The sequence below is a fragment of the Medicago truncatula genome, chromosome 4, assembly GCF_003473485.1.
Source record: "Medicago truncatula cultivar Jemalong A17 chromosome 4, MtrunA17r5.0-ANR, whole genome shotgun sequence".
NCBI classification, from domain to species: domain Eukaryota; kingdom Viridiplantae; phylum Streptophyta; class Magnoliopsida; order Fabales; family Fabaceae; genus Medicago; species Medicago truncatula.
This window is the reverse complement of record NC_053045.1, coordinates 42,080,647-42,097,554: the sequence shown is the minus strand read 5'-3', so window position 1 is coordinate 42,097,554 and position 16,908 is coordinate 42,080,647. Positions and strand designations below refer to the sequence as shown.

Below are 16,908 nucleotides of genomic sequence, written 5' to 3'. Positions count from 1 at the left end.
TTTTAGGAAGTAAGTAATAAAATTAGTTTTTGTTCATATTTTTCACAATAAGCACGAGAGAAAAGTCACATATATGCTCTAAAACTAGTCTAGATTCAATGTATATATATAACTCGATAATACTGGTTTTGCTCTTGCAAATTTTCCTACAAATTTATTTTTTTGTCACTTAAAAAACAAGAGAAACGCAAGAAACCAAACTAGTAGCAAACAGAAAAACATCATCATGGGAGAAGTAGACCCAGCTTTTGTTCAAGAGCAAGAACACAGACCAAAACTCTCAATCATTGAAGCCAAAGGAATTCCCGTAATTGACCTCTCTCCAATATTCCACAATGAAGTTCCAAATCCATCTGATATTGAAAACTTAGTGAAGGAAATTGGAAGTGCATGCAAAGAGTGGGGTTTCTTCCAAGTCACAAACCATGGAGTCCCTTCGAGTCTTAGGCAGAGACTTGATGAAGCTGCTAAATTGTTCTTTGCTCAGAGTTTGGAGGAGAAGAGGAAGGTTGCTAGAGATGAAATCAATCCAACTGGTTATTATGATACAGAACACACCAAAAATGTTAGGGACTGGAAAGAAGTGCTTGATTTTCTCGCCAACGATCCCACTTTGGTTCCTCTGAATTCTGATGAAAACGATGATCAATTTATTCAATGGTCTAATCCATCCCCACAATTCCCTTCACACTTCAGGTAGTTATATATTTCATCTTCAATCGCCATTTAGATTATTCAAAAGTATATTTTTAAAATTTATGTGAACATAAGCAGGGCTATAGTTGAAGAGTATAATGAAGAGATGGAAAAGTTGGCTTACAAGTTGCTTGAGCTAATAGCTTTGAGCTTAGGAGTTGAAGCAAAGAGGTTTGAAGAGTTCTTCAAAGATCACACTAGCTTTATTAGATTCAACCACTATCCTCCATGCCCTTACCCTCACCTAGCTCTCGGCGTTGGGCGACACAAGGATGCTGGTGCCTTAACTATTCTTGCCCAAGATGATGTTGGGGGTCTTGAAGTGAAGCACAAAGCATCACAAGAGTGGGTTCTTGTGAAACCTACCTCAGATGCTTACATTATCAACGTTTGTGATATTATCCAGGTACTTTTTTTGGGCACAGGTACTTTAATTTGACCTAATTTACCTAGATACACCATCCGGTCACTATTATAAGTAAAAGTTCATTTTTCAGTTTCATTCAATAAATGAAGTATGTGGTCTATTATATAGGACACGAGAAAATAACGAGAGACTTGGGTTTATTGTTGCAGGTTTGGAGTAATGATGCCTATGAGAGTGTGGAGCATAGAGTAATGGTGAACAAGGAGAAAGAGAGGTTTTCTATTCCATTCTTCTTCAATCCAGGACATGATGCTGAAATCAAGCCTTTGGAGGAGCTTACAAATAAGCAAAACTCTCCAAAATATAAGCCATATAAATGGGGTAAGTTTTTTGTCCACAGATTACACAGTAATTTCAAGAAACAAGATGAGGAGAATCTTCAAATTTATCATTATAAGCTACAGTAGAGAAAGATAGTTTAATAAATGTATCACTTAGCTCATTTACACAACCAAAGATTGATCAGTGTTTCTGAAATGAGTGAGTGGCTGCAATCAAATTTGCTAGTATTGAAATTACTAGTGTGCATTATGTAAGAATTTTATCTCAGAATAAAAGAAAATTTAGTTATTACCGTTCATTATGTTTGATCTCAAATATTGAATTGATATAGGCCTTCAAATTTAGTTTTTAACGTTTCTGGTTGCTAATATATTTTGGTTTGGTGAGATTCTTGTTGATTATAAAGTATTTCAACATTTTCAACCTGTCAGCAAAGCTAAACCACGGTCACATACTTGGTATCTGGTTTTAGATTCATTGCTCCAAATCTTATTGTTCCTCTACTTCCAAATGCTCCACATTGTAACGATGAAATTTGCGAGCTAGTTCGGTATCAAATTCTGCATAATGTAGAAATGTTTCAGGCTTTCTGCTACATCCCAAGATCACGTTTTATAATGTTCTGGACTTGTCTGCAACAACAACAAAAAACTGCTCAAGAATTTAAGAGTTAAAAAAAAATTGGTTTGAGGCTTTAAGCAATAGTGCAGATTTTTTTTGCAGAGATAAAAAATATATCTAACTTGTACTTTATTGTGTTTCTACTTTCTATAATATTAATATAATTTTTTACAATTATAATTTAAATATTCAAAATTCGAGCCAAATTAAATTGCATTTTTCGTAATGATAAATGCTAGTAAATTATTTGGTAGATTATTTTTTTCCCTTCACTTAGCTAAAAACTCTAACTTCTTATCTCTTAGCTCAACGTAGTTAACAAATTAAACCGCATTTAGTTAAATTAGTTCGGTCGTTGTTTTTAATTAGTTGTTCAAACCTTGTCTAATTTTATCTTTGAATTAGAAGTTTTTTACCTTAAAATCTATCTAAACCACATCATGAGTGCCCTATTAACCTTTTTTTTTTTTTTTTTTTTTTTTTACTACAAAGCGACTGCAGTTCATTTGTATTATAATTTCACGCTTTTGATTTACTGTCTACGATTTATGTTTAAATACTGCAATATATAGATTACAACATTAGTTCTATAGTGTAAGTAGGGTTGAAAATGAGTCGAACCGAGTCGAACTCGTCCGAGTTCGATTCAAATTGATAAGAATTGGTTCATCTTGAAACTTGATTCGAGTTCGATACGAACCTTTTATTTAACTCAGTTCCGCTCGTTTAAAATTCACAAACAACTTGGTTCAATTTGTTAGGTTCAACTCATTGCTCCAGTAACAAAATTCAAAAGTTTTTGTCAAAAATATATATATTGAACTTTTAATTTATTCAAAAATATAAATTGAACTAAAATTAAACTATAGACCATGTTTGTCTTAAAACTACTAAGGAAAAAACTAGCAGTACTACTTTAAGGCTAAGACAACTGTAGCTCAGACCATACTGATGGACAAATGCACTGCTCTTTTATAACTACTACTCCACTATATGTTGTTATTAAACTCGCCGACGTGGGACAAATTTTAACACATATGTTTAGTTAAAATCTTACACAACTATGTTATTTGCTTCTTTTTGTTTCTTTCGCTTTTTTTTTTTTGTTGATATTCTTTCTTTCTTTTATACACCTTCCGGTTACTTTTTATACACCTTCCGGTCACTAATATAAGTAAAAATTTGATTTTTAGATTCATTCATTAAATAGACCACATACATCATTTAATGATCGGATGGTGTATTAATTATTGTTAATTAAATTAGAAATAATTCCCCCTACTCTCTTTGATAAAAGAAAGAGAGAAATAATTCCACATAAAACAAGTACATAAATATTACAGAATCAATTCTTGTAAAAGATATGAATCAAACATACAAATTGAATATTTAAATGATATGATAAGAGATATCTTTCCTCTTAAATAGAGGTCCGGATTTCCAATCCAATTACACAGAAAAATTACTTACGTAATTTTTTTTTTTATATACAAGAGGGTATTGATTAAAAAAAGCACAAAGCTATGTATAGTTCCAATTCAATGAGTTTACTTAGACAGAGAAAAAAGTCCAAATAAATTCATTGATATATTTGGAAAACTAGTAAATTCACACACACACAAAATCATTCCAATCTTAAATATAACTAAAAATCAAAATGTATTTACACTAAAATTTGTTCCAAATACATTATGAATTTTGCTTACATTCAATAACCAAGGACAAAATATATACACCTTACTATAAAGTCAGTATTATAAATAAAAAAAATAAATAAAAATTCACATTTTACATTCATGTGATCTATATTATAAACTATATACATTATTTATTGAATGAAATGAATTTTTGTTTAAAGAGTGACATGAGGATGAGGACACCATTTAATGGTTACATACGGTATATGCTAAAATAAGTCCAGATTCAATGTATTATGCCGTCTACGTTGATTCCACTATTACAATTACAATTTTACCTTTACAATAGTAGGTACGTACTTACTATGTTTTTTGTCATGTTTTTGAAACAACCTATTAAATAAGAGAGACACAAAAAATTAACCATCTTCAACATTATTGATTCACAAACTCTAGCAACAGAACAAAACAACCATGGGAGAAGTGGACCCTGCTTTTGTTCAAGAGCAAGAACACAGACCAAAACTCTCCATCATCGAAGCCAAAGGAATTCCCGAAATTGACCTCTCTCCAATTCTTCACCATGCAGTTCCAAATCCATCTGATATTGAAAACTTGGTGAAGGAGATTGGAAGTGCAAGCAAGGAGTGGGGTTTCTTTCAAGTCACAAACCATGGAGTCCCTTTGAGTCTAAGGCAGAGACTTGAGGAAGCTTCTAGATTGTTCTTTGCTCAGAGTTTGGAGGAGAAGAAGAAGGTTGCTAGAGATGAGGTCAATCCTACTGGTTATTATGATACAGAGCATACCAAAAATGTTAGAGACTGGAAAGAAGTGTTTGATTTTCTTTCTCAAGATCCTACATTAGTTCCTCGGAGTTCTGATGAACATGATGATGGTGTTATTCAATGGACTAATCAATCACCTCAATATCCTCCACAATTCAGGTAGTTGATTCATACTAATATATTATTCATTGATCGTTGAAAGTCTCATGTTGGGTTGTGTTGATAGCAGTGGCGTAGCCAGGATCTTGAAGTAGGGGGTTCATACCTTTCAACTTTACCAGAGCTATGAAAGTTTTGTGCAATTATTTTTTCTTTTAATTATCATTTATTTATACTACTAAATTTATAATTTTCGTCATTTTTTTCCAATCAAATATCTATTTTTTTTGCATAAATGTTTAATTATTATTTTTTATATTTTCCATATTTTGTATAAATTATAAATTTCAAAATCTATCAAATGAAAGTTAGAATTTGTGTAAATTATAAATTTATAATTCTAAAGCATAATAATTTGGTGTATAACATTTTGTGTTGAAATATGTTTCATGGAAAGAAGTAAAAATAATTTACATAAGTTATTCTTGTTCAAAAAAAAAAATTACATAAGTTATTGGTTACAGAAAAAAAATGTGAGGGAGAGTAATTTGGGTACACCTTGCATTTGAGTTCATGAAAATTGAGAATAAGTAAGATTTATTTTATTTTATTTGGAAAAGATGACATTTGAAACCAACTTGATTAAATAGGGTAAACATTTGTCAATTTTATTTATAAATTTGGGACAAAGAAAGTGAACTTTTCGTGTTAAAATTTAGGATGGTGGGAGTATTAAGTTATGAAAGAATATAAAATATTTAGTAATATATATTATATTTGCAAGAATTAAACTCTGCGACATACTTGATTTAGTGGTAAAAGCTTCTTAAAAGACTTTTAGGATTTGTGTTCTATCTTCAAACACTTCATTTTTACTTTAGAAGGAATTCAATTATTATAATTACAATTATTAATAAGAAAATAAAAGAAAACAAATGTAATAGGAAAAACCAAATAGAGAGTTGGGTTTTTAAAAAATAGAGTTATATAAAAAAGGAAGTCAATTATCTCTAGTTGAGGCAAATACTGTTGTGCTAACATAAAAGTGAGACTCGTGTCATTCATAGGGTGAGAGAAACTTGGGTTATTGGTGCAAAATGTTTGGCTCAATTGCAATGTTAAAATATGAGAAGGTTCATCCTTAAAATATCAGGAGGTTCAAGCACTAATAAAACAGTGCAATCATGTGCAAATTTTAAAAGCTCAGGGGATGCAAGTGCATTTATATGTGGCACCGCCACTGGTTGATAGTAAATAATTATGTCCAGTAGTTAGGACTTAGGAATTTGTTGCAATTGATCTCTATAAATATGACAGTTATGTATGAATTAGATAGAAGTTAACAGATTGGACGTGATAGACCCAAAATTTGTTCATAAGTGGTGAGTATTCAACACCGTCTAAGTTGAATTTGTGGATTTGAGTTAGACTCAATCTAAATTTTATGATAATGTGAGAGTCTACCTTAAATACTTTGGATCATTCTTTGTTATTACTTATTTGGTCATGTTTGGATCTTTACATTTGTGATTGCGACGGCGTTAGATTTAGAGAGAAAACAATTATATAATTTCTTTCTCTAAATCTAACGGTCCCTACAATTGCAACACGCAACAGTAGAGGATCCAAATCCAACAGTAGAGGATCCAAATCCTTATTGGGTCACTTTGGGCACGCATGTCTCGTGTGGAGGTGCGTGCGTGACTCAAGTGTATAGGTGAACATTTCTCACCTTACAACCGATTTTATGGTTGAGTTATTCAAAACCCAAATTGTAAGATTGATAATTAATATAAATAGTGAATAATTTCATTTGAAAAACGAACTTTTCATTTTCTTTTGGTCATTTAGAATATTCAAAGGTAGATTGATGCTCAATTTAATGGGTTGTGTTTAAAATTGATGTCTACATGAGCAGGGCTATACTTGAAGAGTATATTCAAGAGGTGGAAAAGCTGGCATATAGGTTGCTGGAGCTAATAGCTCTAAGCTTAGGACTTGAAGCAAAGAGGTTTGAAGAATTCTTCAAGTATCAAACTAGCTTTATTAGATTCAACCACTATCCTCCATGCCCTTACCCTCACCTAGCACTTGGAGTTGGACGACACAAGGATGCTGGTGCCTTAACTATTCTTGCCCAAGATGAGGTTGGAGGACTTGAAGTGAAGCGTAAATCAGACCAACAATGGGTTCTTGTGAAACCTACCCCAGATGCTTACATTATCAATGTTGGTGATATCATTCAGGTACTTTGGGCCTATGAAATTCGGACATCAAACTAAACACAACACTGACATTGACACCGGTAATAATGTACCACATGTGTCGAAGTATCTAACATACTGACATCTTCCAGTTATAATGTATCTAGATATTTTTGTTTGATTATTGGAGTTGTTTTGTTTGTGCAGGTTTGGAGCAATGATGCTTATGAAAGTGTGGAACACAGAGTGATGGTTAACTCTGAGAAAGAAAGGTTTTCAATCCCCTTCTTTTTCTTCCCTGCACACGACACTGTAGTCAAACCTCTCGAGGAGCTGACAAATGAGGAAAACCCTCCAAAATACAGACCATACAATTGGGGAAAGTTTCTTGTCAACAGAAAGAGTAGCAATTTCGAGAAGAAAAAGGTGGAGAACATTCAAATTTATCATTATAAGATAGCTTAAATAAAGATAGTGTAATTCAAGTTTCACATAGCTTGTGTATGGAAATAAATTGAATAATATGTTGCAGCACATTGATCCAAACAGTGTTTCATATGCGTGACTACAAATGAAACTTACTAGTGTGTATGTGGAATAATTATGTATGCAACTATATCCCCCCCCAAAAAAAATCATTTTCATCTCAAAACTTGATTAGATTATTGTCCATAGCTATTACGTATTTCTTTAGTGTTACAATAAGAAATAGTTAGCTTTCTCCACCGTCAAGACTTTATATTTGAAGGAACGAACAATTTCCACTCCACTCTGTTCATGATGTTGAAGTGAGGCAAATCAAGATTTATACTCTATATCGAAACACTTTTTAAATATATTTTTCTTGTTAAATAAATAAATAATCTACTTTTTACATTTTAAAGGGTTAAATAGATTTCGCGCAACATGTGATACACACAGAAAAATAAGATGTAAACATACTGAAAATTAAAACGGGTCAAATTGTTACTGACTTTTTTTTTTTTGTTGGTATTTTTCCCAACTGAACTGGAATTTGTGGAAATAACAAAGGCGTTATCTTGTCTTGGAAGGAACAAACAATTTGCACCCCACTGTGTTCATGATGTTGAAGTGATGCAAATTGTAATTGACACGTATGCATAATTTAACGATTTGCGATACCAGCCGTCCAAAATCATACTCTGGAGCTTTCATCCAAAGACTTTTTGGTGCTGAATCAGAAACCAATGAACTAAGTACATTGTTTGCAACCATTTGGATTCATTTATCTATCTTCCAAATTTCAATGAAAATTTTCTGGAACAAGCAAACATATCCATTCCTATTTTCCGAAAAAAAAAAAACTAAGGATTCTTCAATGATAAGGAAGTGATTGAACAAAGCACTAATTCACTAAAGTATTTAACTAACTCAACCATATTAGTGTTAAAAAAAACTAACTGAACGTTCAAATTCAAAATAATGAACATACATCCAAACCATCTCAAATAAGTAAATATTATAGGGTTAAGAGGAATGGTAGCAACATTCACTTTTCAAAACTCTCTCTAGCACTCACTCTTCTATTGGATGAGATCAATGTATATCCCACCACTTTGTGTGTGTTCAATTTTCAAAGTGTGGACTCACAATGGTTTAAACCAATAAAAGAGTGAGTATTAGAGATTGTGTTCAGAAGAGAGTGTTGCCAGCATTACTCATAGAGTTAAATATGTTTTCAGCCCTTACATTTTGCACCAATTTGAAGAATAGTCCCTACATTTCATTAAATATTTTTAAAATCCTCACATTTTATCTCTGTTATCAAAATTAGTCCAAGCTGTTAATTCTCCAACGGAATGCTGATGTGACAGTTAACGGGTCCCAAAATATAAGGACTACTATTCAAAGTCACGCAAAATGTATGGACCAAAAAACATATCTAACCATAAAATAATTGGGACCCATTAACCACCACATTAGCATCCCGTTAGAGAATTAACAACATAGACTAACTTTGATAACGAAGATAAAATATGAGAATTTTAAAAACGTTTAATAAAATATAGGGACTATTCTTCAAAGGGACGCAAAATGTAATTATTAGAAACATATTTAACCCAATGTTATATAAATATCTAAAACAACAATAAATGATCTAGCAATCTAGATATGATAATCTTTCAAGTTATTTGCAAAAACAATGATATATTATAGTTCCTCGTCCATAATGACAGACATATTTACAAAATTATTGTCTTAGGTAGAGAGTTGAGGAAGCTTCAAGATTATTCTTTGCTTGAAGGAGAAAGTTGGAAGAGTAGACAAATGGAACAAATTTGGAATCTCCAACTAGTTTTTTTTTTTTTAACCCTACTCTGATTTTCGCTGAAGAAGGGCTTTGATAATCTAAAGTTCAGGTTCCATATTCATGTGTTGATCGGTTCCATATGCTAACCATGTTATATATCTTGATTGTTGGGAAGAGACTGCTGCACTTGAAACCTTAAAAGTTTAATGGTTATGCATGTAAAACTCAAAGTGCATAGGGTTGTCGTGCCCACCCACCAAATTGTATATTGGATGCAAAAGGAATGACCAGCAAATCTCCTTCAGGATACTATGAGTTTCATGAGGTGTATTGCACAACCACACCAAACATATCTCCTAACCATATTTTACAGATTTATGGTTTCAACAATTCACTCATGCATTAGAAAATTGATGGATGATTTAGAGTAAGAGAATGAGGGAGAATTATGATGTTAATGCAACAAAATTCTTGTTTCTTAGTGTCAAATTAATGGCCAAATGTCAAGCATTTATAGTGCATTATATGACCCTTCACATTAGAGAAAACACTCATTTGACTTGAATCAATGTTATAGTTCATTAAGCCTTTTGCCAAAGGTTCCAATATATATGAAAGATTCTCACAGAGAGTTACAACTTTTGGTTCTAAAATGATTCCATAATTTTTGGAAATCACCAACAAACCAATTTCCCTTTGAATATCTGCATGACTCATTGTTATTGAGAGTATATTTAAAGTTATAGTATTTCCTAGTGTTTATTTGACCACGCCCTATTACCTCATGTTTACATCACGTTTGTTATTTATTCACATGCCTTACTTGCTTAATATTAATAGGAGCCACCCTATTTGACGAATTCATGCCTATTTATCTCTTCATTGAGTGTTTTATTTCTTTATGTTTATCCATAATGTTTTATACTTTTATTTCACGGTCTGTTTTGTGGTTTATCACCATTCATGATTTTATGATTGTTTACTTTGGGGTCGCCAACATCAAATTATCACAATTTTGAGGATTGATAAGTTTACTTGATCCATATCTCGTTTATTCTCATTTATTTGATCTCTAATTTATACTACGCAATTTGTCCTTGGTGTAACTCTAGAGCTCAATAGCTTGGTTAATACATGAAAAACTTTAGGTCTTGGATCGGTTAAGTCATAAATGAATAAATGGAGTCAAGCCGCCAGCTCATTCTTGAATAAGAAATTAAAATCAAATCTTTAAAATACCTATCATGTGCCACATGTTCTTCTGTTTACAAAATTTAATAATAAAGGAAGGACTAGTAATAGTAAGGACCAATTTTGAATTGAATAAGGGAAACACAAGAAACCACCTTCAACATACATCAGCTTACACCTTCTAGCAGCAGAGCAACCATGGGAGAATTGGACTTAGCATTTGTTCAAGAGCAAGAACACAGACCAAAACTATCCATCATTGAAGCCGAAGGAATTCCCGAAATTGACCTCTCACCAATATTCCACCATGAAGTTCAAGATCAATCTGCTATTGATAGCTTGGTGAAGAAGATTGGAAGTGCATGCAAGGAATGGGGCTTCTTTCAAGTTACAAACCATGAGGTCCCTTTGAGTATTAGGCAAAGACTTGATGAAGCTGCTAGATTGTTCTTTGCTCAAAGTTTGGAGGAGAAAATGAAGGTTGCCAGAGATGAGATCACACCAATTGGTTATTTTGATAAAGAGCACACCAAGAATGTAAGAAACTGGATAGAAGTGTTTGATTTTTTCGCCAGAGATCCCACTTTGGTTCCTCTGAATTGTGATGAAAATGATGATCAAGTTATTCAATGGTCTAATCCGTCCCCTAAGTATCCTCCAAAATTCAGGTAGAATATATACCTTAAAAAAAAAAATTAGTGAACAATTTTATTTGAGAAGGGAAGTTTCATTGGGTCATTTAGGATATTTAAGTGTTAAAATTCAAATCCATCCAACTTAAAATTTCAAAGTGATCTAAAAAATTAAAAACCACATAAACCAGTACTATTGGATGCCATTTTGTGAAAACCACGAAGATTCAAATTTCATTTTTTTCTAAACCTAAATCAAACTACATAGATAAATTTTAATACTTATTTAATTTTTACTAGTATTAGTTATTGCATTAATATATTATTTGTTAATATTATAAACCAGTACTATTGGATGCCATTATGTAATAATAGTTATTATTTCTTCAAAAAAAAAATTAATAGTTATTATTTTAATTTAATTTATACTTACTATTTCATGTTTTAGACCTAATCAATATATCATTATTGTTATTTTATCCTTTCCAAAAATAATTCATTGCTAGCTATTTTATAATATTAATTTTTAGTATATTGTCTGTTATATTTTGTATTAAACTTGTTTATGGTTGCATTATAATAGATTTTTATAATTGTAATTTCGATAACTAAAAATCAATCCAAATTAAATTGCGTTTAGTTTTTGTACTAGATTGTTTTTTTATCTCAAACTCGATTGGAACCACGTTGCAAACACTCTTTTAACCATGGAATGACTCTCAATTTAATTGGTTATGTTTAAAATTAATGTCAACATGAGCAGGAATATAATTGAAGAGTATATTAAGGAGATGGAAAATTTGGCCTCTAAGTTGCTGGAGTTAATAGCTTTGAGCTTAGGGCTTGAAGCAATGAGGTTTGAAGAATTCTTCAAGGATACAACTAGCGTGTTTAGAATCAATCACTATCCTCCATGTCCTTCTCCTGAGCTAGCTCTTGGCATGGGAAGACACAAGGATGCTGGTGCCTTAACTATTCTTGCCCAAGATGAGGTTGCTGGTCTTGAAGTGAAGCATCAAATTTCACAAGAATGGGTTCTTGTGAAACCCACCCCAAATGCTTTCATCATCAACGTTGGTGATCTCACTCAGGTACTTTTGCCCTAATTCATTATATTTAGTTTTTTTTTTTATGCTACTTAGGATACGCATGAGTTGGCCGACTACAAAATATATTGTTGGGATTAAAAACATATTTAACCTATAATTTTATTTGACGATTGAAATTATTTTGTTTGCGAAGGTTTGGAGCAATGATGAGTATGAGAGTGTGGAACATAGAGTTATAGTCAACTTTGAGAAAGAAAGGTTTTCAATTGCCTTCGGTGTTTTCCCAGCACACTACATTGAAGTCAAGCCTTTGGATGAACTCATAAATGACGAAAACCCTCCAAAATATAAACCTTTCAATTGGGGCAAGTTTCTTATCAATAAAAAGAGCGACACTTTAAAAAAGAAAAATGTGGAGAATATCCAAATTCATCACTTTAAGATAGCTTAAAGTTGGTATAATATGTTATAGAAGGTTTTTTTTAATCAATTATTATGGAGTATTTTTTTATTACTAGAGTAAAATATTTAGCCTTCCCCATTTTATTACTAGAGTAAAGTATTTCTTTAATCTTCATTTGTTTAATTTTAACTTGTACGATACTTTATCTTGAAATTTGGAAGGAACGAACAATTTCAACTCCACTCTGTTCACGTTGAAGTGAGGCAAATACCCTTCCATTTCCTTTATCTTATTTGTAACATTTTATTCCTTGATTGATATTTAAGCATAAGTAGATTAAATGTGTCAAAAGAAGAGGAAGATAATGATGAATAGAGATGAAGAAGAGAAAGAGAGAAGAATATAGTTTGTTTTACTCTCTTCAATTGTATTTTACAATGCAATATGAGTCTTATTTATACGACACTAATATGAATCTCAATTTTATAGGATTCGAATCCTCTTCTTAATTCTCCTCTACATCTCTCTCGTAGCTCTCTATCTCTCTTAATTTTAATATCTCTTCAATAAAAAAAACTTAAAAATAATCAAGAGGAAGAGAGAGGGTAAGAAGAGTTAGGTGAAATGTACATGAGAGTGAAGAAGAGAATCCAATTTGATTTTTGCTTGGTCAATTAGAAGTGACAGCTTGTTAACTAATTTTCAAATGGCCAAGTGGAATTTAGGAAATACTTGTTGCACTCATTGTGATAAGTGGCAATAGACAATTTTATCTTATTGCATTGTTAGTTTGATACATTTGGTTGATCCTAATAAACGTTGGTTTTTATTTCTTGTAATTTCTTGTAAAATTAAGAAAGGAGAGTTATTTCTAAGGTCTTATTAAGGAGTGTCCTAAGAACACTTTTTAAGGATTTCTAATAAAGAAATTATTTTTTAAAAAAGTCAAAATTACAATTTTCAATGCATTGATTTCATAAACTTTGACAAAAATTTACTTCCTCCGTTTCAAAATGAGTGTCGCTTTAGCCAATTGCACACAGATTAAGAAATTGAATAAAGTAGTCAAATGTCATAACAATTTTACTAAAATAACCTTACTTTATAAGAAAAATACAAACTTAAAGTTGTATTGAAAATTGTGTGAGAGAGAAAAGTTTGAGTATTTATTGAGGGTAAAGTTGGAAGAAAAAAATTAAAGTTGCATTGAAAATGTAAAGCGACATTCATTTTAAAACAAATTTTTTTGACTAAAACGACACTCATTTTAAAATGGAGGAAGTATTATTTAAAGTTACTAAAGATACTTATTAACATTTTCCTTATTTTTAATATCTCTTGGAAGGGTCCAAGTCATGGCTGGTTTAGCACGTTGTAGGGGATTAGTGTGCGATGATAACGGCATGTAGATTTCTAGTTTTTCAAGAAATCTTGGGACTACTACAACTTACATGGTGGAGCTTTAGGGTTTATACGAAAGGTTATGCATATAGCGAGAAGATGTGATATTGTGAATTTGGAAGTTCAACTTGATCTTGACTCGGAAGTGGTGGTGTGAGCTTGAACGGAGAAAATATAGGAAATGCAACTGCTTGAAACATCATTAAGAAGATCAAATCTCTCTTGGATAATACGTGGAATGTCAAAATATCTCATGTGCATTGAGAAGAAAAAAATATGCTGATATTTTGGTAAATATGGGATGGAGAAACTAAAAGACAAAAAAATCTAATTTTTTAATTATTATTTTATTCATTATTTTTTGCACTTTCAAAATTTTTTATATTAATCCATACACTTTCGTATTGATCCGTGAACTTTATTTTATAAATATTTTCAATGATATTATTATGGTTTATTATTATTTTTTCATTATTTTTATTGAGTATAATTATAAAAAATGAAAAAATAGTCTTTTTTTAAGAATGATTAAACCTTAATTGTATCACATATTTTCTTTCTCTAACATTCACCATCACAAACATTTTTTTTAGTAGATAGACGAAATGACAAAGCCATTATAAACTCTCATACATAAGTAGAGGTACCATGGTTCAAACCCTGATTATGTCATTGCCCTAACAATTTTGACATTTTACCAATTGAGCTAGGACTTCTGGATTCAGCATCACAAACATTAACACCATGACAATAGATAAAAATTAACAAAGTAGATGAAAATTAAATTGTTGGCAATACGTAACTATACATTCTTATATGCCTAATCATGGTAATTTAAAGCAGCATTATGCATAATTTAATAACATGTGCAACAGGTGCATCTGAAGCGGTGGTTGCAGGTGCATTCGAGGTAGTCGCTGCATGAGCATTTTATTTATTTTTGGGGTTTCCTCCGTCAAAATTCACATGATTACACTTATAAGAATGTATAATTACAAGTATCGTCAATGTGCAATTTAATTTCCATCTACTTTGTTAATTTTCATCTATTGTTAAGAAAAAAAGTGAGGCATCAATGTCAAAATGCATGGACTAGTATAAAAAAAATGTTGAAAGTGCAAAGACTAATGATAATGTTGAAAGTGCCATGTGGCATGGAATGATTGATCCATGTGGCACACCGTTACTTTTGCTATTTTTTTTTATTAGGCTTAATTGATCTGTCGGTCCCTTAACTTATTTCTTTTATTCAATTTGGTCCCATAAATCTTAACTTTCTCAAACACATCCCTTAACTCATTTGTCATTAATCAACGTGGTCCCCTCAAAATAGAGAACGTTGGATAAGGGAGATCTATCAGATCTTATAGTGTATCACCAACACTTGATTTATTTACTTTCTTCATGTTCTTCTCCATCTTCATCTTCATTCATCCTTCACCATCTTTATAAAATAAAAAACCCAACTTTAAAAAGCCCATAAAAAAATTGGAAAAAACCCAAAATCTAAATCAAAGATAAAGAATCATGAAACAAAGGTTTTTTTTTTTTTTTTTTTTTTTTTTACGTTTGAAACAGAGGTTATTGTTCACACAAAGAATAATCATGAATAACAAAGATGAAGAATCCAAATCAAAATCAATAACAAAATTGGAATCCAAATCAAACATTGAATCCATATCAATAACAAAATCCAAACGCTAAATCAAATCGATACTGACGCACAACAACAACACCAAAACCAGGTTACTGTTCATCGAATGTTTGTTCCATAAAGTATTTGCGTTGATCGTGTTCCTTCTCAGCTATCAACTTTAAATCTTTCAATAAATTCAAAAACCAGATCTTCAATTCCTACTCTTCTTCATCTTTTTACATCGCATCATCTTTTTTTCCATTCGGAGACTCAAGCCTAAAAATCCATTACCCATTATCCAAAACACATAAAAATTCATTAAAATAAAAAATTAAAACTCATTCCTCTCTCTCTCTCAAGCTATATCTGGTTTATTTCTCTCTCTGGTGTTGTTCCAGTCACGTACCCTTCAAGATCGCGAGCAATAAGAAGAGAGTGAAACTGTTTGTGGAGTTTAATTTGATAGGGAGTTGGGTACTGGTGTTTAATTAAAAAATTTCTTTGGTTTCAGAGGGTGTATCAGCGGCCATGAGGATCGATGGAAAGTTGTTAAATAAAAGGCAAATATGATACCATAAATGATAGTAAAATATATGTTCTATTGCTCTAAATTTATTATGATAAAGGATGAGTTTTGATTTTGAAGGATGAAAGATGGGTTCTTTTTGGATTAATTTGAAAAAGCAATTGTAAAAATAATATGGGATTTAGTAAGAAGCAATTACAATTGTTAAAATCTGGGTTTTAGTAAGTGGATTAATTTGAAAGCAACCGTACAAAAAAAAAAAAAAGGTTTTACATAAATTTGAGTTTTTAATTTTTATAATTTGGAAACAAAATTTATAACCAATTTAATTTAGTTTTGATTCTTATTTGGAAGATGGTGGTGGTGTTAATTATTGAGTTTGTAAATTTTTAAAAGAAAAAAAGTTGAATTTTTTATTTTATTTTATAAAGATTATGAAAGATGAATGAAGATGAAGATGGGGAAGAAGATGAAGAATGTAAATAAATCAAATGTTGGTGATACACTGTAAGCTCTGATAGATCTCCCTCATCCAACGATCATTATTTTGAGGGGACCACGTTAATTAATAGCAGACGAGTTAAGTGATGTGTTTGAGAAAGTTAAGACTTATGAGACCAAATTGAATAAAAGAAATAAATTAAGGGACCGGCAGATCAATTAAGCCTTTTTTTTAACTTGGACTTAACATAAGGACCAAAGCCAAAACTTTTACAAAATGTAGGGACTAATGCCAAACAAAAAAAGTGCAGGGATAATGCCAAAATTTGGTGAAACTGCAAGAACCAATGACATATTTAGCCTAAAAAACAAAAAATGAGAGTAAAACTAAATGATGTTGATTGATGTGATTATATTATTTTTGTTTTAACTTTTTCATTTGATGTAAGTGTGTTCGAATATTTTTCATTTAGGGTTATGACCATGTAAGAATTTCCTGTATGCAAATACTTTAAATTAATTAAAGTGGTAAAAAAAAAAAAAAAAAATATTAACGTAAGAAAAACAGAATCCTGAATTGAATCCCGTCCTGGTTCATTTTACTCG

At 31.3% G+C, this 16,908-nt stretch overlaps 3 protein-coding genes across 3 annotated transcripts; all 3 read left to right on the top strand.

The window, feature by feature from the left end:
• The first annotated feature begins 133 nt into the window (after nt 1-133).
• LOC11443993 (protein DMR6-LIKE OXYGENASE 1) lies at nt 134-1,703 on the top strand. Its single transcript, XM_003608000.4, has 3 exons — nt 134-696; nt 775-1,102; nt 1,273-1,703. Exons 1-3 carry the CDS (start codon nt 227-229, stop codon nt 1,528-1,530), a joined length of 1,056 nt encoding a protein of 351 aa, XP_003608048.1. The 5' UTR covers nt 134-226; the 3' UTR covers nt 1,531-1,703.
• Nucleotides 1,704-4,080: 2,377 nt separating this feature from the next.
• Nucleotides 4,081-7,374, top strand: LOC11445170 (protein DMR6-LIKE OXYGENASE 1). Its single transcript, XM_003607999.4, has 3 exons — nt 4,081-4,607; nt 6,466-6,793; nt 6,959-7,374. Exons 1-3 carry the CDS (start codon nt 4,138-4,140, stop codon nt 7,214-7,216), a joined length of 1,056 nt encoding a protein of 351 aa, XP_003608047.1. The 5' UTR covers nt 4,081-4,137; the 3' UTR covers nt 7,217-7,374.
• Nucleotides 7,375-10,307: 2,933 nt separating this feature from the next.
• On the top strand, nt 10,308-12,585 carry LOC11445737 (probable 2-oxoglutarate-dependent dioxygenase At5g05600). Its single transcript, XM_003607998.4, has 3 exons — nt 10,308-10,882; nt 11,610-11,937; nt 12,089-12,585. The coding sequence occupies exons 1-3, from the start codon at nt 10,413-10,415 to the stop codon at nt 12,344-12,346; spliced, it is 1,056 nt and encodes a 351-aa protein (XP_003608046.1). The 5' UTR covers nt 10,308-10,412; the 3' UTR covers nt 12,347-12,585.
• The last annotated feature ends 4,323 nt before the right edge of the window (nt 12,586-16,908 follow it).

Excerpts from the sequence above, each read along its gene's own strand:
- LOC11445170 (XM_003607999.4), top strand. The coding sequence starts at position 4,138 with ATGGGAGAAGTGGACCCTGCTTTTGTTCAAGAGCAAGAACACAGACCA. Across the intron at positions 4,608-6,465 it reads CAATATCCTCCACAATTCAG|GGCTATACTTGAAGAGTATA; the intron begins GTAGTTGATTCA and ends CTACATGAGCAG. Across the intron at positions 6,794-6,958 it reads ATGTTGGTGATATCATTCAG|GTTTGGAGCAATGATGCTTA; the intron begins GTACTTTGGGCC and ends TTGTTTGTGCAG.
- LOC11443993 (XM_003608000.4), top strand. The coding sequence starts at position 227 with ATGGGAGAAGTAGACCCAGCTTTTGTTCAAGAGCAAGAACACAGACCA. Across the intron at positions 697-774 it reads CAATTCCCTTCACACTTCAG|GGCTATAGTTGAAGAGTATA; the intron begins GTAGTTATATAT and ends GAACATAAGCAG. Across the intron at positions 1,103-1,272 it reads ACGTTTGTGATATTATCCAG|GTTTGGAGTAATGATGCCTA; the intron begins GTACTTTTTTTG and ends TTATTGTTGCAG.
- LOC11445737 (XM_003607998.4), top strand. The coding sequence starts at position 10,413 with ATGGGAGAATTGGACTTAGCATTTGTTCAAGAGCAAGAACACAGACCA. Across the intron at positions 10,883-11,609 it reads AAGTATCCTCCAAAATTCAG|GAATATAATTGAAGAGTATA; the intron begins GTAGAATATATA and ends CAACATGAGCAG. Across the intron at positions 11,938-12,088 it reads ACGTTGGTGATCTCACTCAG|GTTTGGAGCAATGATGAGTA; the intron begins GTACTTTTGCCC and ends TTGTTTGCGAAG.